This window comes from Aulostomus chinensis, chromosome 6 (assembly GCF_037954235.1).
Source record: "Aulostomus chinensis isolate RoL2024-O1b breed Wild chromosome 6, RoL_Achi_v1.0, whole genome shotgun sequence".
NCBI classification, from domain to species: Eukaryota; Metazoa; Chordata; class Actinopteri; order Syngnathiformes; family Aulostomidae; genus Aulostomus; species Aulostomus chinensis.
Window position 1 is genome coordinate 7,871,345 of NC_141325.1, and position 26,672 is coordinate 7,898,016.

At 43.0% G+C, this 26,672-nt stretch overlaps 3 protein-coding genes across 4 annotated transcripts in view; 1 reads left to right on the plus strand and 2 right to left on the minus strand.

The window, feature by feature from the left end:
* Positions 1 to 1,661, plus strand: part of vps13a (vacuolar protein sorting 13 homolog A) — a 32,094-nt gene extending 30,433 nt beyond the window's left edge. For both annotated transcript variants that reach the window (XM_086206234.1, XM_086206235.1), the window contains one exon: positions 138 to 1,661. In XM_086206234.1, the coding sequence (XP_086062360.1) occupies positions 138 to 188 (51 nt within the window). In that variant the 3' untranslated portion in view covers positions 189 to 1,661. The remainder of the gene's footprint in view (positions 1 to 137) is intronic.
* gna14a (guanine nucleotide binding protein (G protein), alpha 14a) lies at positions 1,391 to 9,216 on the minus strand. The gene is made up of 8 exons (XM_086206240.1): positions 8,521 to 9,216; positions 5,978 to 6,568; positions 4,330 to 4,514; positions 3,904 to 4,058; positions 3,469 to 3,597; positions 3,270 to 3,399; positions 3,024 to 3,177; positions 1,391 to 2,439 (listed from the first exon to the last, which is right to left on the minus strand). Exons 2-8 carry the CDS (start codon positions 6,099 to 6,101, stop codon positions 2,249 to 2,251), a joined length of 1,068 nt encoding a protein of 355 aa, XP_086062366.1. The 5' UTR covers positions 6,102 to 6,568; positions 8,521 to 9,216; the 3' UTR covers positions 1,391 to 2,248.
* A 193-nt stretch (positions 9,217 to 9,409) lies between these two features.
* On the minus strand, positions 9,410 to 26,663 carry LOC147259957 (guanine nucleotide-binding protein G(q) subunit alpha). The gene is made up of 7 exons (XM_086206239.1): positions 26,269 to 26,663; positions 16,275 to 16,459; positions 14,529 to 14,683; positions 14,260 to 14,388; positions 14,000 to 14,129; positions 13,185 to 13,338; positions 9,410 to 11,935 (listed from the first exon to the last, which is right to left on the minus strand). The coding sequence occupies exons 1-7, from the start codon at positions 26,402 to 26,404 to the stop codon at positions 11,745 to 11,747; spliced, it is 1,080 nt and encodes a 359-aa protein (XP_086062365.1). The 5' UTR covers positions 26,405 to 26,663; the 3' UTR covers positions 9,410 to 11,744.
* Between the last annotated feature and the right edge of the window lie 9 nt (positions 26,664 to 26,672).

Consider the following 26,672-nt stretch of genomic DNA (forward strand, 5'->3'; position numbering starts at 1 on the left):
GTGTGACCATATTTTAACACACTCACGGACACATTTGCTGTTTGAACTCTGTGGGAGCCGGACGGGAAAACAAATCTGAGCATGATGATAATAACAGATGAAGAGCGTTAACATCTCCTCCTCTTCCTCACTCCCAGTGGGTCCTTGACAAACTGGAGGATGCCAGAGAGAGTTTACCCAAATACTGAGTCGTCAGGAAGAACAGAAGATGAACACACAGACCTTGTGTGTGTGTCAGTGCCTTTCCTCTCTACTGCATGCTTGTTTTGTTTACTTCTGCGTGTGTGTTGGTAAAGAGACATGATATGACTGAGTGAGTAGCTGTGTGCATGCTTACAGAAGTGCTACATCGGACGGCTGGCTAACATTCACCAGAAGCTCAGAAAGCATCAAACCAAACTTTGTCCCACTCTCTCTGATGTCGCCATCCTCGCACACGCACACATATATGATTGACTTTTGATCAATTATAGTGAAATGATAAAACTACTGAGTTTACAAACACACCTCATCATCTGCCAAGGCTGCACTATTAATTATTTAAAATGTATTTAAACTTTTTTTTTTTTTTTTTAGAAATCTACTCGCGCATCTTATTTTTCAAATGACAAAGTTTCATCCTCCTTCAAAGTCACGCTGCGTTCATGTGTCGACTTCATCGCTTCTCAACAATCTTAGTTGCTTCACACACAAAAAGCCCCCCCCCCCCCAAAAAAAGCACATGCCAGTGAGTGGAACTGTAAACACAGCGATGACAGACATTACAGCAGCGCGAGGCCTCTTCTTCACCTTCAGAATACGATATGAACATTGTAGGACAACACACAAAATACAACCACTAAATCACAGCCATTTGACCTCACAAACCTCACGAATGCAAACCTACAGATTACAAATCAAAGCCAAGTGATCCGGTCTGAACGGCGAGCATCCCGGAGGCGTGGAATGAAGATTTTTATTGGGAAGAGAACGAGCGGGGTTTTTATTCTTCGCCTGTCGAGCTGCTGAGATACAAGAGGAAACGGTTTGAACCGGACTAAATCAACCTTAATTACTGTCGCACTGTTTATTTTGCTGCATCGTGTAAAAGGGAAACTAATTTCAAATTTAAAACACGGCTCTATTTAACAAGCGCGATTCCAAATCTGCTGTCCTAGTTTTACTTCCGTCTTTAGGGTTTGTTTTGTTTTTTTAAAGAAGAAAAATTCTGCAAGTTGAAGGCTGTTGGCTGTGGGATTTAGAGTTGCATGTTATTTTTATAATGTACTTACATGTATCAACCTGCTTTATATTGATCTAATCTAATAATCTGTGTATATACTGTAAACATCCTCACAATAGTCTGAATTTAAGCGCCGCAGATTGTGACTTTTTATGTTTTTATACCACACATATGCAATTCTAACTCCTGTAAGGCAGAGAAAATCTAACAGTAAGGAATGCTAATGTTAATCAGCTGCTGTCTGTGCCCAGGGTTTTTTTTTTTTTTTTTTAAGATTTAGGTTTTGGAGTGCATCGCAGTTTAGTGAATAAAAACATCTGGTGCCATTGTGTCATCTTTGTTTTGGGGAACAAAATGTTGGCTGCAGTGGCTTCATTTTTTTTTTCTTTTCTTGCTGTTTTAAAAATAAAATATGTGACGGTGGTGTATAATTTTCTCACTGTATTTCTCTTCCGGCGCACGGATCTCAATACACACCAACTTTATGAAATTACCATAACTGTTTATTGAATATTAATATAAATAATATATGCAGAAGCCCTGAGTAAGAGCAGGCACAAGTGGCTTAGAAATTAAACATTTTCTTCTCTGTCGCCTTGACAGAATTTCTACCTGCTATTTTAATGGATTTGGAGTAATAAAATAAGGCAACCAAATATTCTACTCTCCACATCCTCTCCTCTCCTGCGGGGGTTCCCAAAGTGACCAAAATGCCCGAGTTGTTGCCAAAGATAAACAAAATCGGTTTGAATTTGTCCGTGTTTCACTTGTGTGAGGAGCGTTTGTTCACCTCAAGCACGTGGAGCTAAAGCAGGGGTGCTGCTCCACTACATAGTGACAGTACATCTCTGGAACAGAAACTAGGCAGTTCATGTGGCGGCCATCTTCTCCCATACATATTTGGATTGATTCTTGATTTTAAAGGCACACAAGATGAAAACATTTCCATTTTTTTTTCTAAAGACAGCAAAGGAGTCACATCAGTAGTACTAAGACATCCTGTAAGTTCTTGGAGGTTCCTGGTCCTCACACCAGGTTGAACTCCTTCAGGTTGTGTCGCAGGATGGTGTCTTTGACGGCCACGAAGACGAAGCGGATGTTTTCTGTGTCTGTGGCACAGGTGAAGTGAGGGTACAGCGTCTTGTCCTTGTCTGGATTTTGTTCCTGGTACATTTTTAGGACGAACTCTTGAGCTGCTACGGGATCCTGCTTAGGTCCTATAATTCAGGATCGATAGACTTGATCAGTATTATCATTAAAATATGACCATCATCTGTAACAGCCCCCCCCCCCCATCACCATTAACATTTCTATACTGTCTGAGTACTTAAAATGCGACATACAAACTGTGTACCATGTGATCCACCTATAAAAGTAAGAAATCTATGTGCATGTACGCTAAAACTCTGATGTAGTGATTTACCGTCACAGTTTATGGTTTCAACTTGCCTGTAGGTTTTTTTTTTATCTACATTTTTAAAATAAATGTATTCTATTTTATTACTTTATTATGTAAATATTAATATGTGCGCTATGCTGGTTCCTCAAGAAAGTGCAGTGCCGAGTTTGGAGTCTGGAGTCTAGGGACGATTAGGTCGATGTCAAGGGTCACCGTCAGAGTCGGTCAAGAAAGGCTGTGTGATGTCACTCAACTCATGGCCCCGCCCCTTGAGTTGAGAGACATCACACAGCCTTTCTTGACCGACTCTGACGGTGTGTGTGTGTGTGTGTGTGTGATGTCACTCAACTCATGGCCCCGCCCCTTGAATGATGGACGCTGCACTTATTCAGTCCAACTAACCAGTAAATTCAGGAAAGTAGTCGGCGACGTGAGAGTACATGATCTTCTCCTTCAGGATGTCGGTCTTGTTGAGGAACAGAATGACGGAGGCCTGCTGGAACCAGGAGTAGGTGATGATGGTCTTGAACAGGGCCTTGCTCTCCTCCATGCGGTTCTGAGGTCACGTCCAGGAACACAAAGAGTCAACGTTGAAAACTGTTGGGTTCTTCAAAGGGAGCAAACTGCTATGTAACCGTGGAGCCTCACCTTGCTGTCGCACTCTACCAGGACCTGGTCGTACTCGCTGAGCGCCACCAGGAAGATAATGGAGGTGACGTTCTCAAAGCAGTGGATCCACTTCCTCCGCTCTGACCTTTGACCCCCAACGTCCACCATCCTGCCATGACAACGGGAGGAGAACATGTCATATTAACCCTTTATGCTGCGTGTTGATGTTGTGCCTCACCTGAAGATGACGTTATCCATGTCAAAGGGATATTCGATGATACCGGTGGTCGGCACTCGGACTCGGAGGATGTCCTGAAGGTCGGGCACATAGGAGGGCTGGGAGATTCGGTCCAGTTCAGAGAGATAGCTGAAGAAAGAGGAGCAGCACAACCGAGGAATGAGCCGGACGTAGAACCAAGACTGAACCACGTCAGCCCAGCCTGAGTTTAAATGCTGGAACCTTTTCACTTTCTTTACTGAAATGTACTGAATTGGAAACAAAACAACAAAGTGCAACATGTTTTTTAAGAAAAAAAATCAAAAGTCAAACAGTTCAACACTGTGAAAAGAGTACAAACAAAAACTAAGAGGCCCGTTTTCACCAAAGCGGGTAGCGCGGTAGTACCAGCAGAGGAAGAACCCAAGCAGAACAGTCACAGCCAACTATGCTCACTATTTGGTGGAGTCAGACAGCTGGTACTCTCGGCGCCGGTCGTAGCACTCCTGTATTCCCGTGTCCTTCCACAGACTGCTGATACCCACCACATGGTTCTGATCCAGCACCTCCACCTTGTCCACCTCCACCTCCAGTACTGAGCTTGCATGGCTCTAGGAAGTTAGAAAAGACCTGTGACGTCGCCTCGTCTCCCGCGCTTACACAGGCAGGGAGACGGAAGTAAGCAGATGCTTTTCACATGATGTCACGTCAAGTCTCAATACTTCATGAGAAACCAAGACAATTATTGGTCTGCAGGTTTTTCAACAGGAATCTCTTCATATTTAATATCAACTTACTGCAAAGAAAATGAAATACAGACATGTTTTATAGAGGCACTTTTTTTTTGGACTTGAGATTTGCAGAAGAGTCAGGGCTCAGTACCTGGTTCTGTGGATCAGAGAAAGAAATACTGAGAGCGTCCATGGCCCGGACCATGGCCTGCATGGATGCGTAGATGTTCTGGTAGACCAGTTTGGCATAGCTCCTCTTGTCCTCCTCGGTGTATCCTCCTCCGTGGATGATCCTCATCTGTTTGATAAAGGTGCTCTTACCGCTCTCTCCAGTGCCTGCAAAAGCACCAAGGATAAATAACAACATTTTCCATGTGTACTATTTCTTTTTCTGACGTTGGTGAGAGTTACTGCTGCAGCTCCAGCGCTCATTTATATTTGGATCATCTGGATCCGATCCGTCCGTCAGTCACGGTCTTCAAAAGAACTCGGGCTGCAGATGATTTGGGATGCTCAGATTATTTCAGATCAGAGTTATGAAGGCACTTCATGTCACATTCGTTTTTTTTGTTTTTTTTTTAAGTGTCCTTTTACTTTCCTTATTTTCACATGGTGTTGAATCTGTTTTTTTTTATGTTTGTTTTTACAGACTTGAATAATGACAGTTGCCCCATTTCTGTAAGAGCACCTATCTTGTGTGTGTGTGTGTGTGTGTGTGTGTGTGTGTGTGTGTGTGTGTGTGTGGACCTGCCTCTATATCCCTGCCATGCTGTTGCACTCTCTCAGTAAGTGTGTCTAAGCCTCCAGAGCCAGCAGGTTTCTGTTGTCCTGGCATTGTTTTGCATGAGTCTCTAGACAAATACTCTACATTTGAATGCATCTTGTTTACAAGTCAAGTTTCTTGGAGATTCGGGAAGCTTGGACAAGACAGGCAGGTAAATCCTGGGTTGGAGGCAAATCAGTGCCTGCACATCGATGACGTTTTCATGTGTCCAGAACCGAGAATCAGCCTGCAGCCTTCATGATACACACCATCCTGTTATCCACGTGGCACCAATGACATGCAATGACCGACAACTGGAATGTGATGTGACGTATCAGTAATTGGTGGCAAACAAGTTAATTCACCCGTTTCCTGCTCTCATCAAGGCTCCGAACAGGCGCCCTTTCTAGGAGAGCGGCGGGGGTCCGTGTGTGGTCTCCCGCTCAGGCTTCTTTCATTTGCATGCGTTTTGCATCAGGTGCAGCCGCAGCAGCTACGTCTGGCTGTCCAGCACACCGCTAACCACCACAGAGGTTCAGAGGCTCCAGGCCCACTTTGAATGTGGATCAGAACAAGAAATAACAGTGTCAAAGATCAATAAGACGAAGAAGCTACAATAAAAAAAATGGATCTGCTGTTTTCCAGTCCGGCACTCATATCTGGTGCTGATTTGGAGTCCCTAGGTCACGTGGTATGGAAGTTGTTGAAAAAAAGAATGTGCTCGTTTGGAGTCCTTCAGTGTCTGGACATCAAAGCTCAACAGACAAACGTCGAGCGGAGAAGTTCAAAAATGCACCTCCGGAGGAGAGAAGAGGGAATGAAGGGAGATAGAAAGGAAGTAGAATACAGACACATTTTTAAAAAAAGCTTTCTTGTGTATAGAGAATGGCACTTGACTTAATGTTGTATCTACAAGTGCAGTCTACACCTGTCCGGACTCCGGGTGTGGTCAAGACCCACTGACCTCCAACACAACAAAAACACAGAAGACAACAAGAGAGGCGTGAATGGAACGACGTCCTGACGAGTGTCTCACCCAGCAGCAGCAGCTTCAGCTCGCTCCGAAGATCCCTCTTGTCTTTCCTCAGCTGCTTCTCGATCTCCTCGCTGATCCTCTGGTTCTCTCTCTCCTCCGCCGATATACAGCAACATCCAGCCATCTTCCAGACTGCCTGACTCCTCGGTATCTCTCTCTCTCCCTCTCTCTCTCTCTATCTCTCTCTCTCAGCTGCTCCAGAGGAAACGATGTGGAGAAGTCCTCCTGCTCACTTCTTTCACTCCAGAAGAGATCTAAAAGTCTCGTCTCTTGCTTCCTTTGGTATTTCAAAAGGAAGACCAAGGATCTTTATTGATGACGTGAATGTTTCACTCCTGAAGCAGAGAATCTTCCGGAGGAAGCGCTTGCTGAACTTGGGAGTCGAGACACTCGCAAATGGAAAGGGGAAATGGGAAGTCAGCATCCAAGGGACAGACTTTACATGTAAGGTGAATAATGGGAGGAGTAGATGTCCTCAGGCTTGTTCTGTCAAGAGACTCCAAGAGGTTCTCCAGTATGTTCTCCATTGTTCCATCTAGCCATCTTTTCTGTCTTTAGATGCAATTTAGAACAATACGAGTACGAAACATCCTGCACAGAAGGAGGAGAGAAAAAAAGTGAGATGAGTCTCCAGACACTGCAGTGTCTCAGAGTGGTCGCTAGGGGGCGGAAAGGTCTCCTGGAAGTAAAGAATAAAACCCTGAAATGAGCGTCTGAAAAGTTTGTGCAGGGCAGAGAGAGTTAAGGAGAGTTTCCCGCGAATTATTTGAGATTTTGAGGCAGGTGAACGAACAGCGGGTGTCAAAGGTGAATGTTATTCGAATAAAACTCGAAAGACATATACATACAACTGGAATTTATGCATAAAACTGTCAATTTAAAAGAACCGTGGTGGACAAAACACTGGTGAAGATAAGAATAACGACACGAAACTGACCTCTCAGCTGTTTTATCACCTTAAATCTTACAGCTGGAGAACCAGCAGACTGAAGAGATGTATTAATATTAACATACGAATGCCACAGGTGCTTCTGCTTTATCACTCCAGCTTTTGCTGTTAATGATTTCAAACACTTCAAATCACCCAAATATTCAGTTTTAAAAAGCAAACGTCACAGATGTCCGTCAGCTTTCCTCCTGCGGTGCGTCTACCACCTAAATACAGCTCACCCCGATTGAAGATGATGTTCAAAGTCAAAAAATACAATGAATAATTTCATCATGAAATGTTTTATGACTATCAAATTAAATGTTCATGTTCTATTATACAACAGAAGAGTTGGAGGGGGGAAAGAAGCAGCGGCGTATGTTTGGAGGCAGCAGAAGGTCTGCAATAAAGGAAACGGATTAATAAGAGTTTAGGTATTATGTGTCTGTACCTGGGCTAAAAGCTGCCATTCGTAGTAGCGTGGATGTTTTTGTTTCTCACAACTTTCTGGAGCACATTATTACAACTCTAATTGTTTTGAGATGAAATCCTGGTATTCGTGTTGTCACCTCATTAGTAACTCACTCATTCGACCCAACAATCTTATCGAAGTGACGATAACTACAAAATAACCACAAACAGTCTTGGTTCTCTTTTTTTTAGTGTGCAATTTACTCTCTTATTCTTCACACCGTCGTCCCTCTCACTCCCAACTGGCCCCCACATACATGAGCGACGAGTCCATCCTGTGACCGTCACGACTGCTTTGCAACAAGAACATTTAGAAAAACAGAAAATGCTTAAACGCCTTTGAAAAGGAGGGTAGAAATATTTCACGTCCCCTCGTGGGTTGGTCGGGGAGGAATTCTCGGGATGCAGATGCAGCACTCCAGCTCTCTGCTCGCCATGAGGTCTTTTCTCTATTCAATGTCCACACGAAATGACTCTGTTTTGAAGGAAGTAGCGTGGAAAGCGTGCTCATGTTTCCTAAAATGAGCTGAAAAAGGATAAAACAAAAACAAAATAGTCCAAAGTGGCACATTCGGTGGAACTTTCTAAGTTCTACCTTTCAATATTAAATCACATCTGTGTTCACTCAGCTACATTTTTTTTTTGGAGCTTAACAGGTTTATTGTACAAACTGGAGTTCCATTACAAGAAGATTTTAAGTTGTCTGGCGAACCTTCGTTTTTGTGGTATGTTACTCCGAGACCTGAACCAGGAGGGGCCAGAACGATCCAGAGTGTCCCAATACCTCTCAAATTACAGAGAAATCCAAATCAGATTCAAGCATTTTGAACGAGTGGGTGTGACGACTGGTCCTGCTAAAAACTGCCCAGATGAGCCCTTTTACTCCATCGCAGGAGGAAATTGGAGGCAAGGAGACGAATGCTGACTTGAGTAAAAGGGCAGTTAATGGAAGCGTTCCTTCCCACCGCCGCCGGCCCATTTCTGGCCTTGCAGACCTTAATACACTGAGCGTAACACTGCACTGCTCTTGAACATACTGGATGAAATATGAACAGCCGCAGTTTCCCAATAATATGAGTCAGCAAGTCAATAGCAGCTGGAGTCTGAACTCTTAAAGAGAAAATCCAGCCTGAATGGAACTCACATGTGCTCCCTCCGAGTCTCGCACAAAGTTTGGAAACTGGTGGCGTACATTTTTGTACAAAACTGAACTATTATTCATATGCTAGACTTTCCTTCATTCTCACGGTTGTGATGATAACCTGCCACCACGCCTCGTTTCGTCACACGGACGACGTAAAATACTCAAATTGGGTGGCCTGAGCTCAGAGGGTTGAATCTGAGTTGTTTAAGAAAGGATTTTCTCTTGAAGCTACAGAAGCAGCTTCCCATCGGCAGGGCCGAGTCACTGATGAAGTCGAGGAGAGTCTGGATGTGTCGATGAAGTGATCTTCAGTTGCTTCATAGGAGAAAGATTTCTAAATCAACTTTTAAAAACGTTGGCTGCAGCCAGTTGCTGGACTCAACCGTCCTCGTAAGCAGTTTCAGAAGCCAGCTGAAAGATCTGAAAACCACAGGGAAGTCTGGTTACCTGCCAAAGTAGCAGGTAGATGCCAAACCAGACTCAAAAACACTCAGCGGGTCGCCGCCGCTGCTGCTTTTCCATCCAAAGTGTGACACCCTGGCATGCATGAGGAAATGATGCAGCGTGACACTGAATTTTTAAGACCGATGGTTATTAATGAATGGAAGAGAGGTTGTGATTACAGTTCACTCGTCCTGCTGATGTCACAGCAACATGAACTTCAAAGCAAAGTGTTCCCAGGGCTTCTTCCTTCCAGCACAGAACAACAGAGACAGACCAGCAAACAACCCTGCAGCTGCAGGACGGGCCGCCGTTACTGGCCACGCTAGCGTCCCGTCTCATAAACACACAGAAGCCTCGCAGTGTGTGTGTGTGTGTGTGTGGGGGGGGGGGGGGGGGGGGGGGGGCGTGAGAGGCACAGTTTATTCAATAAGGCAATGTGTACATGACCACTGGAGTGTGTTTATTCCTCAAAATTAATGTGCTTCCTAATGAGAAGATGGAACTGACGTGAAAACACATAGAAAAGCACCTGTGAATGCACCATCCTGGTTAGGCCAAATGGTTCTGCTCATTTCTATCAGGGTGGGGGTTTGTATCCTCTTATCCTCTCACGTCCTTACAGGTTTCTTTCTTTCTGTCTTTCTTTTTTTTCCACACTAGTTTGAACCTATAAGCAACACTGACCTGCAAGGCCACCTCTAGTATCTTTGTTGTTGTTCAAATTAAACATGTAGCCTGAAACGGTGGTCGGGGTGTTTAAGAGGGAGGCGTTCAGGGTCACAAGCTGTGCAGGAGACAAATGAGTCTCATACTTAAGTATAAAAGAATATAAGTGATGTGACTACGTGACAAGTGCTCTGTTCCTGAAGCCAGTCCAACTATTACAATTAGCCCTGTAGGTTGGATTACATGTGCAGTTGGTTTGGTTTCTTTTTCCCCTTATAAAAGTTCATTTGAACAAAACTTGCTACGCTAAGTACTGGCATACCGACCCATCTGTTGTTGGATATTAATATTCCTCTTTATGCACTTCGGAAGCTGAACAATGTTTCTTTGCTGAGAAATCAAGCTGTCAAAAACAAAAACCAACAACAACAAAAAAAAAAACAACAACCCACAAAGAAAATTTACATTCTCCTCTTAAAAAAAACAGAAACAAAACAAACATGTAAATAACATATTTTTCTTCCCCCCCCAAAAAATGAATCAGCCAGTAGACATACAATACAATTACATAGATACATATTTTCAATACTGCACATTCAATCTGCCAAAAAGGTAATGATTACAAAGCCAACAAAGATGCTGCCATATATATAGAGAGATGTATGTACAATGATTATAGCATTCATAATTGCACTATGCCTCAATAAATGTGAATTACAGGCTTGTGTTCTAAACGAACGGTTACAAAAAACAAAAATACTCGTGAAGGAATTTGCGCATCAGAGAAGCCAATCGGAAACTTAAAGGACCGACTTTGGTACAAACTCAACACTTTGCCCCCCTTTTACTTTGGAATGAGCCAAATGTTTCCTCCACTGCTATTGAACTACAACGGTCAAGACATCCAGGTTGTGACTGGACACATGGACACAGCTGAATGTGATTGGATAGCCGCAGGCGGAGGAGGGTGGGAGGGCTTGAGGCTGCGCCCCCTCTGACAGCCTGTTGAATACCTGGAGCGATAGTGAGTCAAATACTTCCAAAACTGCAGGAATGAGGGAATTCATCCGCACCTCCTCCCTGCGTCAGCACTCTTCACCACCTCACTCAACACTTTGTGATTCCATTGCAGTTCTAGACAGCGCAGAGTGGAGTCCGGTGCTTGACTTCTTTTGGCGTTGGCAATAAATATACACATTATTATTAGAATAAAAAGTGTTAATGTGGCACAGTTGAACAGAATCATTTAACATTATAAATTAGAACGTCCTCAGCTTTCTTCGGTCTGTGTGTGTGCGCGTGTGTCTCCTTTCTCTCCTGAGCTCACGTGTGCTCCACTCATTAGATGGTACCATAGTCAATGTAATAATGATGATTTTCAGACAATCAAATCCACGTGAAATAATTTCAAATCACGGTTTGCATCTATTTATCTAGAATCTTAGCGATCAGGGTGTTAATTAAGAAATCTGTTATGTCACTTCCTGCTGGGCTAACAGGTAAAACACCAAAGCATCAGAATTCATTGACAGAAAAGGAGGGATTTCAAAAAAAAAAAAAAGCGACAAAAATCTTTTACTTCTTCTTCTTGTTTATAAAAAGGCAGGAGGGAGGGAGCACATTGCAGTCGTTTCAGCTCGGATGTTTCAGTCTGACGGACACAGAAAAAAAGCCCCCAAACCTCGAGGGCTCAAAGTAGTTTCTGTCAAAAAGAACAAAAACAAACCTTCACAATGCGCAAAAGCCTAAAAACGAGGATTGTTGCTGCTTATGTTTGACAGCAACCACGCCCCTCCATACACACACACAACTCCATGCCCTTCCTAGCACCCCACACACATACACAAACACACACACACACACACCATCATCATCATCATCATCATCATCATCATCTGAACTCCTTAAATAGCAAGATAACATTTACTTGGTTCACCTCTCGGGGACCAAGAGATCAACAAATGGCAAATAAATTAGTATTATGCACCCATTCGATTTTTTTTCCCACTGATTTTCTTTTTTCGTTTTCATAGTTGTGTATATGAGCTATCGTTTCACAGATTGTGTCAGTCAGTGTGTTGAGGGTCTGCTGCTGCCCCCCCCCCCCCCCAAGCCTACACCAGGTTGTACTCCTTTAGGTTGAGCTGCAGGATGGTGTCTTTGACAGCTGCAAAGACAAAGCGGATGTTCTCTGTGTCAGTGGCACAGGTGAAGTGAGAGTAGATAATCTTATCGCTGTCTGGGTTCAGGTCCACGAACATCTTGAGGATGAACTCTCGGCCTGCTTGGGCGTCCCTCTGGGGACCTGCAGCGGGGGCGAGCGAGAGAGAGACAGAGAGAGAGAGAGAGGAAGATGATGCTGCATTAAAACCTCTGAAGTAGAATGCGGTGTCTTTTTCCACTCGCGCTGCTCTACCCTGATGGATATCGTTGCCTGTAATCGTTCAGCAGTGAGAGCTCGCAGCAGATCAGCTAAAATATTTATGTGAGGAAGTGGCTGCATCTTTATTTAATGACTCCAACATTATCAAAATAGTTGCTTTAGGAATATTCAACTCCTACTGAGTGGGATTAAAGACCGAAGGCCCCGCCCACACCGGGCTTAGCAGGCTGTCGTCTTTATCATGAGGCATTTCTGGTTTAACTGAGCTGCCTTATTAAGCTTTTAATTGATCACCTGTTAAAAATGGATGACCTGTTTAAAAATTGTTTTTTTTAATGACTTATTATTTTTACCTACTTAACTACTTTTGGGGATTTTACTGTATTTATTCTCTGTTACAATTTTGAATCTCTTACTGTAAAGTGCTCTGTAACTATGTATTGACAGGTGCTATACTAAATTATTCGGTATTATTAGGTCCCAAAAACAATTAAGATTAGACTTATTGTTAAAATTGCTATTACTGTTGTTGTTGCTGTTATTATAATTGAGGTTATTGTTGTCATTGCTCATCTAGATTTTTTCAAGAAACACAAAGGTACTTTAAAATAGCAAAAACCACCCCAAAAAACAACAACAACAACAAAAACAACCCAAAAACAAAGAACATCAAATCCCAGAGTCCTGTACCAGTATTTCCCTGTGGAACCATTTCTGTCCTGTTGCTACTTGGATATTATGTTTGTCGTCTTCTTATTCAATGCGGCAAAACACTCCTGGAGTTTGTAGCACTCGCTGGAAGCTAGCACTACATTGTCTAAGCACTGAAACTTCTGTCCACGTCATGAAATGCTGAGTAAAACCTGCAGTCGGACATCGTATTGTGATTGAGGAGCACACACGTCAACGATGATGACGTCTTCATTTGATTACCGTGTATTTCCACTTCGATCTTGTGCATTTTCCTACGATGTCCTTTCCACTGACACGCTGTAGCGAGGCGTTCTCTACTGTATCTGTATTGTATGTCATTTTTTTTGCTTTTTTTCCCCCATCGGTGTAAATGAGAACTGCTCCTTCTTTGATTTCATCTGCTTACATAGAATACCGTTGTACCGTATCACGAAGATAAACCCGAATTACTCAGGCAAACATACTAGAGGTTGCTCACCGTCATACTCTGGGAAGTAATCCACCAGATGAGAGTACATGATCTTCTCCTCCAGCAGGTCCTTCTTGTTGAGGAACAGAATGACTGACGAGTTTTGGAACCAGGGGTAAGTGATTATTGTCCTAAACAGCGCTTTGCTCTCCTCCATCCGGTTCTGTAAAGTGAGTGAGAGTGTGTGTGTGTGTGAGAGAGAGAGAGAGAGAGAGAGAGAGAAGAGAGAGAGAGGGAGGATGTAAAATGGGGGGGGGGGAAACGAGAGGGTGGGGGGGTAATTACTTAATTAAACCACAGTTTTTCAGAATTTAATAAACTTTTACCACAACAAAGGGGAAAGCAGTAAAGGCGAGGAGGGTGGCCAAGTGTGAGGGCTTTTAATTTCTCCCTCACACTTTATTTTTGGCGTTTAATTGATGCAGCCAGAAAGTCTTTGATGTCATCACATCACCAGTGCTGCAGTAGTTTAACGCTGCCTCACGGAATCTGAAAAACCACCTACGTTTCCACAGGAAGGAAAAGACGGGACAGTCCAGCGCCTCGATCACACAACTGCTCATTAATAGGCATGAATACACACGCTATATTCCTCTAGAGGAAGGTGTGAGAGGAGATTGAAAACAGCTGGTTGATCAATTCCGCATGTTTTTCGCAGGCACCAGGAGAACACGGTGCCTACAGTTTGGAACGTAGAGTAGCGCTTCATCTGAAAAGAAACTCACTAAAGACTCCTGTGACGTTTGGTAATAAGATTCAACTGATGTGGCCGATTGGAGAGCGGTCAGCGTGTGTGTTTGTGTGTGTGTGCATTTGTTAGTCACCTCGTTGTCGGACTCCACCAACACTTGGTCGTATTCGCTGAGCGCTACCAGGAACATGATGGACGTGACGTTCTCAAAGCAGTGGATCCACTTCCTCCTCTCTGACCTCTGACCTCCAACATCCACCATCCTGCAGCGAGCAGTGAAACATTAGAGGCGTTTGCAGATCAACTTGAGTCTCTTGGTCCCGGAGTAGAAGTATTCAGCCGAAATAAGATATTTGCATGAACAGAACGAGCGCGGGTGCTGATGGATCTCACCTGAATATCACACTCTGCAGGTCAAACGGGTACTCTATGATTCCTGTGGTTGGGACTCGAACCCTCAACACATCCTGCTGGGTGGGAAGATAGGACGTCTCAGCGATCCGGTCCAGTGCGTTCAGGTAACTGTGGAGACAAGCCGCAAAAAAATGACCCATGTTTGGGCTTCACTTGCTTTCGTAACTTCTAGAAACTTCATAAAAGGTTTTTGTTTTGTTTTTTTTGTTTTTTTAATCTGCCCTATTTTTTTGTGAATAGCCACTCACTATTTAGTGGAGTCGGAGAGCTGGTACTCCCTCCTCCGATCGTAACACTCCTGGATGCCCGGGTCGTTCCATAAGCTCTTGATTGCATCTACGTAGGGATTCTCAAACATGGTGACCTTTTCTACGTCCACTTCTCTCACAATGTTGGCGTTACCCTGTTGGGACAAAACAAACAAAACAAACAAAGGATACAATTTTAACCAACCCCCCCCCCCCCAAACAAACAAACAAAAAAACAAAAAGCATCAAGTTTTTTTTGTTTTTTTTGATGAACTCTAAAAAAAGCAGGTGGACATGATAATATAATGCCCACACAGGTTATGAAGTCCTAATTATCAGTGGCTCATTTGGGGATTTTTTCTTTATTTCCTAGCACCCTCAGGCTCAGCATGGACCAAATATCTAAATACTGAATCCCACTGGGCCTATTAAGGGGAAAGATTTTGCCGCCCCAGATTCCCATTTAAACTTCCCCGTGTCCCATGACAGACGACGCCGACACATTCGTACGATCTCGCTAATAATCAGGATGTGCCATTTGTTTTGATCATGAAGTAAAAGACATTATTATACACATCTCTTCCAGCTGGTATCAACATTGTCATTTTATCATAGGATGCATCCAGACTGGAATTCAACTAGAAACTTTCCCCTTAATAGGCCCGGTGGGACGCAAACAAATACCAAAAACAACCCTAACAGACTGACAAAAGAGAGAAGTCTCAACAGGAATATGGACCAAACAGACGTGCTGCAGTGTCACACACCAACTGACACAAAGTTCAAGTCTGAATGAACACGTCTGATTCTCACCGTCGCCACTAAACTCCAGAGGGTCAACGTTTTTATTCTGACCGGGGCTCCCCGTCTCACGTCAGCAACATGAACCTTTATATTTACAAAGCATCATAATCTCAGTGGACTGTTATAAAAGACTGACAGGGGAGATGGTAGAAAAGAAAGTAGCATTTGTTATAAATGCCCCAAATGTGTATCATTTTCACTTCCTTTGTTGTGTCAGTGAGCGACTTTGTCAAAAAGTCAAACACTTCCCATTTTCGAGCCATGAGAGCACGAGGTTGTGGGCCAGAACGACTGGCAGCTGTTTTGGTAAACGACTGACTTTCATTTCATTACCAACTTACTTCTACTGTTCAGTTTGCTTTATTGTTCGACACAGACAAATAAAAAAACAAAACAAAAAACCCAAATCTAATTTAAAGCCACAGCGTCTCAGAACACCTTAGGGTGAAAGGTCGACAGCCACGGTCACCTGAAAATGCCCTGGTGTATAAAGAGTGGCGCAGAGGTGACGACTCCTGCGCTCCTGTTCCTTTGCCACCAGCACAGGGAGGATCAGGTCACTGGAACAGCTCCCAGAGCTACTGCACCCCTGCGAGGGTTAACTCACCCTAACCAGCTGAGGGGCGCATTAAGGAAGTGAGGTCAGATCTCGGGTGAACAGATTGGGGACAGGTCTCGTTTGCTCATTTGAATAAGTGTCCTTGTGTGTTTGTTTGCATCCATGGATTTTGGAAACACTGGAGCAAAGACAAATACACGCAGCGCTGGAGCGCTTTCAGGACACAGGAAGTGTCAAAAAGGACAGGAAACAATTATAGATGGCTGTTTCGAATAAGATAGTCGAGCGCTCTAAAAATATACGAGGGCTTTGTTGGCGTCTTTGGCTCCGTTTCTTTGTCAGTGGGGGCCCTGAGTGGTTTAGCGCGTAAGGATCTCATTTACCTTGTTGTGCTCATATTTGTAGGGGATCTTGAGTGTCTCCATGGCCCTGATCATGGCCTGCATGGCTGTGAAGATGTTCTGATAAACAAGTTTGGTGAAACCTCTTTTGTCCTCGTCGGAGTAGCCGGTACCGTGAATAATCCTCATCTGTTTGATGAACGTGCTCTTCCCGCTCTCGCCAGTGCCTGAGAAAGTAGACGGAGAAGAAGATCATCAGCTTGTTAATATACATTTTTGCTTTCAATTAACCAGATAAAACACATCGCCTCCCGTCTGGCAGCTGCACTCCTTACATGGACATGTAAGACGTTCAAGTCCTACGTGAGGGGGAAAAGGAAACCGGAACAATTTCATATGTTAATAATTAAATTGGCTGAGTGATAAAGACTTTATTCATACCGAGCTATGAAACCAAAGAGCCCTTACTTTATATAAAACAGGTTTTATTAATAGTAGTAATGTGGATATAAGAGGCATTTGAGCTTTATTTTACGATGTCAAAATATTAAGAATTTAAAAAGCACCAACCAGAATGCCCCCCCCCCCCCCAACTGTTTTAAGAGTCCTTCAAGCTGTCTGGTTTATATCCATCTTTGAAAAAAACTCTCATTGAATGTAGAGCAGATTTCAACAAAGGAATCTAATGAAAGCGCCTAAAATGCAAATTTGAACTCATTACCATTCTCTCAATGTGTGATTGAGATAGTTTGAGAAGAGCCAGACACTATCAAGAGAAACACCCGGCAGGCGACTCGATGAACCACCTATCAGAATCCATCATGCTGAATTCAACCAATCAGACGCACAAACTCACGTTAACCCCAAGACAGAGGAGTTGAAAACGTCTTTTACAGTGAGAAAAGTTTTCTGCGGCGTTCTTTTAATAATTAAATACTCTCCTGTTCTAATATAACTGAGCAGCATCCATGCTGCACTCCTCAGGAGGCGCCATTGTAGCTGTTTGGAATTGACATGGTCTCACCTAGACCACGCCCCTTTCCCCCCAGGTACAAGCACCTTAAAATGTAATGATGGTTCAGGCTGATGTTAGTGCTGCAGCTGCAGACAGTTTGGCTACGAAAAAAAAAAAAATCCAAAATAGACTTAAAATTGCTGACGTTGTCAGTAAAAATGCAAGCTGGCGATAATCTTCTGAGAGTTCGTCACTGGTACCAACACCACCAGTTACGTCGCACCCAATCAACACAGGAGTTCAGGCACTGATTAGGGAGAAATGAGTCAAGATTCTAGTAGGAGGAGGAATGTCTGCTCCTTTTTTTATTGAAAAGAACATTAAATATGTTTTGGTTCTGCTGCACATCAGTTCTAACAGTATGATGTGAAACATTTACCTTCTTCAAACCTGCAGCTGCTATTTGGATCTTGCACTTTATTGTGATTTCTGATATTTCCATTGAATTGTGAAGCCATAACACGGTGTAATGCAGCTTCATAGTGGAGGGTAAGTAAAGTTCAAACCCTGAAAGAGTAGACTTGGCTGTGTTCAGGAAGTGTAACAAGGACACACACACACACACACACACACACACACACACACGCGCGCACACACGCAATAGCTGCTGACTGCTGCCTGGTGACAGACCAAGAACAACATCTCTCTCCTCTCGGTGGTGACAGGAACTATTTGGGTGTGAAGAGCCGGGGTAGTTTCTCTTCGCTCCACTGAGGATCTTGGCAGCGCGACTGTACGTTAACTTAACCTCGCCGCGACTCCTGAATTATTTTGGCAGGAAGGAGTGGGTGTGTGTCTTTTACATGTCAGTTGCCCCAAGACCTGCGTTGCATTCCTGTGTACCCTAAAGAGAATATGTATGTTCTCTTCACTATAAAACATAAACTGGATTTAGCTGCTCCAGTGTGAACCAGTTACACAGTAAAAGCACTTTAAAAACCAGGTTGAAATGCTAGAGCTTGAAAGGGTTTTGTCACACTGAGGGGTCAATGACATGCATGCAGTATTTGAAGAGTTTTGTTGAACCGCACACTTGCAAATGTGTTTATTAAAGAGCACGAATTACTGAGGACATGCTCATACGTACAGGGGATTCTTCTGGTTAATACTCGTCAATCTGTTAGGTTAATTTTCCAAGTAAATTAAAAGGTGTTTTTTTTTTATTTGCTTATTAGTGGATGTCCTATAAACATTGTTTTATCATTCCAGTGCACTGCCTGCCTCACACAAATAAAATCCCTAAATTCACTGTACTTGTGGGTTCTGGGTTTGCTGAAGCACCGAGGATCTGCTGGGCGGCTTTTGTGTGCCACACCTCTGATCTCATCACGGCTTTGCAAACAGCTGTGAGAGATTCTGTATGTTTGAATTCAGACATCAACAGAAAACGCTTTGTTTCGCAACCTAGACTTACTGACCAGAGTTCTTCAAGATAAAAGGTTTTTTTTCTAGGGTTGGAATTAAGCCTTTCTTTGTGCATGTTGCTGAGTGTGGCAGTTGACGTGTTACTAACGTAGAGCAGGAGGGATTAGAACCATCTACATTTTGGGATTTTGCATGACGGTGAAATATGCTAATGCTTCCAGTCTCACCTTTGAAACATGCTTTTGTAAAAACAATGTTAATTTAGCAACTTGAGGCTTCAACGGAAGCAGACGCCACCGTTTACAACCTGCTCACTCGTGGTCGCTGGACCTCGGATGGTTACAACGTCACAAACTCCTCTACGGAGGGGAAGGAGAATGGGATCTTCACTCCCGTTGGGCTCTTTACATATCGCGGAACGTAGAAGGTTACTTGGGACACAAGTACTGTGAATCTGCGCAGGTAGAGGTTGCTACTAGCAACAAAATGTTTGCCGAAACAGACCCGAGCTGTCATGTTCAATTAAAAAAGGTGTCAATACTGCGGTACGTCGTTTTCAAACGAGCTCAACACTTTTAAAATCATTATACAGCACACAAGGTCGGGTATGAATGTGCGGTTAAGCGGTGATGTCTGGACTGACTGACAGGAAATTCTTTAAACTACTGAATCAGTTGAAACGAGTGAATTGGAGTTGTTTTTCACGTGGACACAAACAGACTTCTGTGGGTGTCAGATCCATTAAGCGTTACTGGCAGGTGGCCCTCAGCCAGCTGATACCAGACAAACTCTGTGCTCATACTGTGGTGTATCTGGCCAGACAGTACTTCAGTCTACTCCTTACACACAGAGACAAACAATGAACGAATGACAAGAGACAGTGACATCCCCCCCCCCCCCGATTTTCAGTACTTTGACCACCTTGATCATGACACAGAAAAGGAGTTGTACTCTATCAAAAAATGCTGATTCTGTGCGGCGTCCTGATCTCATCCTGCCATCTCTATCGCTGCCCTGTTAATTTGGCCACATTCATACAGGACTCATATGACATTTTCACCGCTTCCCCTCACGATTACAACCATGTGTTTGTTAAAAGCTCGTTAAAAGTTGCGGTGGACTTTGTTCAGTTGTAGCCTTGACAAAGTTCCCACAGCTTTTATGCTGTTTGGCCCGTAAACGCAGCTGACAGCGACCGGCTGGATCAACATGTTTTTTGCAAGTGTGTCTTTGAAAGATAACGTGCAGTATTTGGGACTCAAAAGTGAAGCAACTGTACCATGACTTCACAAGGGCGAGCAAATATTTTTTAACTGTTGAGAAAACTCCAATTATGTTTCAAATGAAGTTTTTTCTTCTTCTTGTGTTTACCATCCAAATTTATCCAAGACCACATCAAACCAGTTGTGTAGGATTGTGTGTGTGTGTGTGTGTGTGTGTGTGTGTGTGTGTGTAAAAAGGGGCACAGCATCGTAAACTAGGTTCAGTGGTCACCTGAGAGCTCAGCTGTGCTACTTTTGTAATTGGGTTTTTTTTTTTTTGTGATATAGCTAATAGAGGCAAGTCTAATAATTAATCAAGGTTATCACAGTTGGCTGTAAAATGATGTTAAAAAGTCTAAGAATATGAAAAATAACATTACAGTGAGTCAACACTGGTCATTTCAGCACAGCAGAAACTATGAGCAGTACTACAACATCCAAGCACTCAGTGAAATCAACTTTTAGATCATTAGAGCCGGGGGATTAACCAAAATTCATTTACAATTTACTTTGACTTCCGATAAGAAGGAAAAACGAGATAATGGAGCCAGAGTCGCATTCCATTTTGCCAACAATGCTCTCGTTTTGTGAGGGAGTGACAGGAAGAGTATGTCAAAACTAATTCATCTCTTTGGATGCACTTTGGTTCCAAGAATCCCACAAGGAAGAAAAAGGATGATTAAATTCATAAAACTGTTGTTAAAACAAAAAAACAACAACACACATCTCAATATTAAACAAAATAATCAGGATTATTAAGTCTGACGTGATCAAGCAGTAGGGATTTTTTTTGGGATGTTTTGGGAGTTTTTTTGACTCTTAGATGCTTAATACCAATATTCACTGCTGCATTATCAAACCTTCATTATTGTCTGTAGGTATCTTCTTCGGTAGCGTACATTCTTCTACTCTTTAAAGTCAGCATGTCTCTCTGTGTTGCGGCTGCTATTTATTTTCCTTAGGGGAAAAAAGGGGGAGTATTCATCATTTTTAACCAACATTTAAAATTGTACTTTCCCCTCAAAAACAGGTCAGAGCCAATAAAAAAAACAAACAACTATAGCTTTTGGCCAATCGTGACGCTAGTAGCATAATGGTTGATATGTATGGTTTTCATTCTCCATTCACCAAATCTCCAACAAACAACTGTTCTTGTGTTTGTCAACAACTAGTTAAATCCATCCATCCATTTTCTTCTGCTTATCCTGTTAAGGGTCACAGGGGGGCTGGAGCCTGTTCTAGCAGCTTTCAGGCAAGAGGCAGGGTTCATCCTGGACGGGTCGCCAGTCCATCGCAGGACCAACACATAGAGACAGACAACCATTCACACTCACAGTCACACCTTCAGGCTGTGGGACATTCAGGCTGAATGTCCCACCTACGGTCAATTTAGAGTATCAATCAGCCTCGTCCCGAATCGCATTTCTTTAGACTGTGGGGAAATGTCAGTGTATCAATTGACATGATTTATAATCCAATAACAATAATTTACCACACAAAAGTGAAGTTGTTTGAGAGGAAAGTAGTGAGATAGATATTAGCTTTTTAAGTTCAGCCTCACTTTTTATTTTCTATCCTGATTCTTGTAATTGACGTAATATGCCAACAAAATATGTCAGCGGTTTCCAAACTTAATCTTTCACGTGCAGTTTTAGACTAAAAATGTTTTTTTCTCATCTAAACTGGGAATGTTTAGTTAGCACGTTTTGACTTGCTATACCAGGTGAGGCTATTCACACTGCTAACAGCTACATTCTAGCACTTACTCCGCTAAAATGTAGCATCTAATGTTAGCAGCTACATCTGTATTTGACAAGTTAAAATGCCTCAATTACATTTTTGAGCTAAAAAAATAGTAATTCAGGAACAATTATAAATTGGAGCCGTTCTGATGTATTATGAAAAGGTTTACATACATTACAGATATATTTGGTGTACGGTAGGATTCTATATCAGCACGTTCTTGCCCGGATGCTAATTTATTGCTCTTCTTCTCTCCATCTTTAATTGGGCTCTTCCTAGTGGAGCTTTCAGTTTCTTTACCTCATTAACAAGCCCCACACACTGGCTGTGCTACACAGCTCATAACACTATCAAACTCTCTGCTCATGCTGAAGCTAATCTTCCACGCAGCTGCTAGTTCGTTAGCCACTGCTGTGCATCTGCCTGGGTGATAATGTCAGTATTATTCATCGTATTACATACACGATGAAGATTAACTGTTTACAATGTTTCCAAAACTTTCTCATTTGTTGCATTGTGTGTGCGCGCGCTTCAATGCACGCAGTCCCTGTGGAGTGGCACGTAGCAATTAAAGCGAGTGTAAAAGATTAGAAGTGAAATTTGAAAGCTCTGATAATTTGTTGGAAAACCACGCGTTGAACATTTTGAAGAATTAAAAAAAAAGAAAGAAGAAAAAGTCAAAGCTTGGAGTCTGGAGGTTTCTCCTGAGATCCCACAGGACAGAAAGCAATTAGGGAGTTTTAAAACCCGCAACACACACACACATATGTGGGTTAATGGGGCCATATCGAGAACACACAACTTCCTACAGTTAACTCAACCACACGTAATGAGTGTAGCATCTATGGGAATACACGCTTGATTGTACCGTTTCCTCTATCATGGCTAGTATATTTGGTTGCCTGACTGGAAGAATGCTTCATTAGCTTCATCCGGTCAACCACCTATAAATCTGTCCAAAAATCCCTATGAGTGCTGGACAAAGTCTTATCCACATCCTAGTGATGCCACAACGTCACACAGAAAGGACCGACCAGACATCTTTCTAATTATACAACATTCATAAATATTTATTTCGGATTAATCGGTCTTTGGTTGCAAGAGTCACTTGTTAATACGTATTTTCTTCCGACAGTTCTTCAAACGCCAACGACCTTTCCCTCCTTGAGATGTTCTTCTCTAAAGGGGACGGCCTGTGTTTATTTGAAGCGAGAAGGTTCTTGGGTTGTGTAAACCTTGTGCTTGGAGAGGCCTGGACCACTCGGCGTGATGGACCCAACAAGTCTCAGGTGTTACTCTTAGGTTGCAAATATTTTGATTTTAAACACTGGCTTCAATACAGGGACTTTTATCTTCTCCTTGAAGGTTCCGGTAGACCCTTTCCATTCTTTTCACAGCTTCCTTTTACACTTTAATTGTTAGAACCACTCTAAGGGTCTTTGCTGACTATATTGATTATATCTACAGTCATTTTTCTACCTTTGCACTTGTCATTTCTTAGACTTGTATACTGCTTTTAAGATCTTTTCAGGAGACACATTTGTCCTTTTTTTCAGAAAATCTAAAGATCTGCAGAGTCGCACATTGCTCGTGTTTCGAAACATACCTACTGTTGGAATTTTCAATGTTTCCTAAACACTAACACCAACTTTAAAATATCCAAAAATGTTCACTTTCATGCATCTACTTCATCTACAATACATATATTCCTTAAACTCTGTAAAGACCCCCTGCCAAAAAAAGGACCTGGACCTTCGGCACCAAAAGAAGATCCGATATCAGTTTTGCTCTTACAGTAACGAGGTTCATTTCTTTGGGTATGACGGTGTATCACCAGAGCCTGCCACCAGCAATCTCCTGCTCACGCACACGCCCACACACACACACACACACACACACACACACACACACACACAGTCCTGGCCATTCCATACTTGATATCGTTAAAAGGCCCGTCAGAGATCAGAGTGTGGTTGTATGGGGTCATGGCTGGAAGATTTACTGGCCGAGAGAAAATCATTACAACTACATATTTTCCCAACTTTATGGTTCAAACTGATAAGGGACAAAATGGTTGTAATTGGTTTAACATCTGCTACGACACTGTGAAACGGCTCCAAGATTGGCCTCTTTATTTCTTTGTACTACTACAGGCTTTCTGATTGATTGCCGTTGCTGTTATCCAGCGGTTCCGTCATGTCTACCGATGCCGAGTCGACACAGTAACTTCAGCTGAGACCATTAACTCCACTCTCCACTCTCCGAGCACCATTTTCATGAGGAAAAAAAAAAGTGCTCTGGTGTAGGATTTCTTCTCCTGTCTGATGGGCGGAAGTCATCCCGGCTTGAGGGTCTGCAAGGTGCAGCGCACAGACGAGGGGGAGGCATCCATGTGTCGCACCACAGCAGCAAACGTAACAGAAGAAGGGGTGTCATTTTGATGCCGCAATTAAGAAGCTTTATTTTAGTTTTCTTTTAGATAAAACTATGATGCCTGCACTTCAGTGCTGTGTTCTCAACTCTGCGGAATCGTGTTTTTACGTTTTTTTGTTGTTGTTGCTGAAAGCTGTGTTCATTCTGCTTTGTCTTAAGAGGCAGTGTGTCATAAAATGTCAACTCTCACTTTATTTGACTGTATTTTCATAGAGAATATATCCCGATTTCCTTTTTTTTTAAATAACTGTTCTTATGACAAATATGTGTTCTTGCATAACCCAGTAAACAAGTTTTCACAATAATCTTCAAATGAAGTACACGCATGCTTTCTTCCATTAGAGGCTGAAACACATCATACAGATTAGTTTCACAAAAATATGAATACCGACTATGAATCATGATATGAATGACTTGTTTTGGGTGGTCAGATGCATCACAGTGCAGCAGTGACAAGTTCCTCAATAAAAGTCTTTTTTTTTTTTTTACAAATACACTTACGTACTCACTTACACATCATCACTTTTAAGTTTGGCTGTTCATGCCTTTGCATAATGAGTGCATTGTTGGGTATTAAGGGAGATTAGAGGGCCACAACAACATGATTTGTTCATATACACAGTCAGCTCCTTCAAATCCTGCTGAGGGGGACTTGTTTCATCAGTGCGCGCTAACAGGAGGGGAGAATTTTCAACCACTTTTGAAAACATCCCTCGGGGGACGAGAACTCTCCATGCATCTGCGATAGAGCTGTCTGGATGACATTATCGACGGTCCCAGTTTGCTCCACAACTATCTACTTCATTTTTTTTTTTTTTTTAACCAAGGAACAGACACGAGTACCACGAATCAAGAACCGCAATGGCCTTCAGCACATCTAATGGACTTTTTCCCTTTCTTGAAAAGCTAATAACAATCGGGGATGGTGAGTAAATAACTTCCTCAAATTTCACTGGGGTGACTGAAAACACTCACAATGTCATGGCAAAAGTGTTGGAATATGATAATCGCTGCGTGACGACATCGACACGTCATCGGGATCATCAGACATATCCGCCTCTTTTTTTTTCCATTATCGGTCCAATGAGCTAAACTCCCTGAAGGACCCAATGCAGCAAATGTATGGTATTATATAAATAAATGAAGATTAAAGTTGTTTTTCCAAAAGCGCATTATTTACACGTGTTTTACGGTGTGTTCAAAATGTACAAGCTTAGTTTAAACAGATAATACTGCCATCTGTACTTATCACATGCAGCCAATCAGTAGTGAAATATCAGTGTATCTGAAACCAAACTGAGCCGAAATAATGATCTTTTACAGCTTACTGGGTCTCTGTGCTGTGCTCTTGTTGTGCAGAGTTGTACAATGAACGAGCAGACCCTCTCTCTCTCTCTCTCTCTCTCTCTCACACACACACACACACACACATCCGATATATCACTAAAAGATACTAGAAACCTACAGCCAGGTTTAGTCTGTCTTCAGGTTGGATTTAGCTGGCATAACCTAAAATGACAATAATCATCAGAATAACAGTAACAGCTCAACAATGAAAATATTTAAACTATATAAAATAAATAAAAATGATGCCGTCCCCCTTTTTAGTAAGGTAAAAACTATTATTTTTTTCAAATTTTGATTAGACAGCAGACTATTCGCCTGGGATGTCAGTTTGGCATGTATGAAGTAAAAAAACTTGGAAAAATAGACAGTAATACACAGCTTTTGACCCCTGAACCAACATTAAGTCTCAGTTTTGGCCCTCCAAAGGAAAAAAAGTTTGGGCACCCCTGTGATAGACTGACATCTACTATATAATCATTGCCAGGGTTTAGTGTTAGATGCCTTGATTACTCCCAATAAAGTTCCAGACTTTGGCCCTTCGTGGACCTGGACGGGCCCTGCGGTGCTGCCAGACAAGCGTTCAGGTATCAGAGATGGACTGGAGGAAGGTTTGCTTTCGTTTCCAGTTATTCAAATCAGGTGTTTTAACACTCCAGAAGTCAGACAGGCCTGGCTGGGCAGCACCTCCTCCCTCTGCTGACCTGCCAATCTCTGCCCTGCACTCCCCCCCCCCCCCCCAACTTCACACAGGTGGGAAGCCCCCGGTAATACACCCCCGTACTTGTACTAACCCCAACCCACCCCACCCCACCCCACCCGATAGAGGTATTTGGCTTAGTTTTCCGCCTCCCTCCCTCCTTCCCCAGCTTACCGAGAAGCAACAGTTTCAGCTCCCGGCGTGCGTCCCTCTTATCCCGGCGGAGCTGCCTTTCGATCTCGTCGTTGATCCGCCTGGCTTCTTTCGCCTCCTCGCTGAGGCAACACGCCATTATGGATTCCAGGGTCATTCTCTCGCTCTCTCTCACTCACTCTCCTTGTTTTAAACTCGCACTTTTCCGCTTTTTTCTCTCTCTCTCACTGATTCATCCAGATTTCCGAGTCGTTGTGGGAGGGTGAAAAAAAAAGCCACCGGAGGCCTGTGAACGCCAAATAACGTCCTCATGCAGGCCTGCGTGTGGTGGAAGAACGCCCCTAACGATCAGCCACGGCAGATTGTGCTGGAAAGGAAAATTAGATATTTGGGAAATTATTGAACCCCCCCTCCCCCCGTTTGGC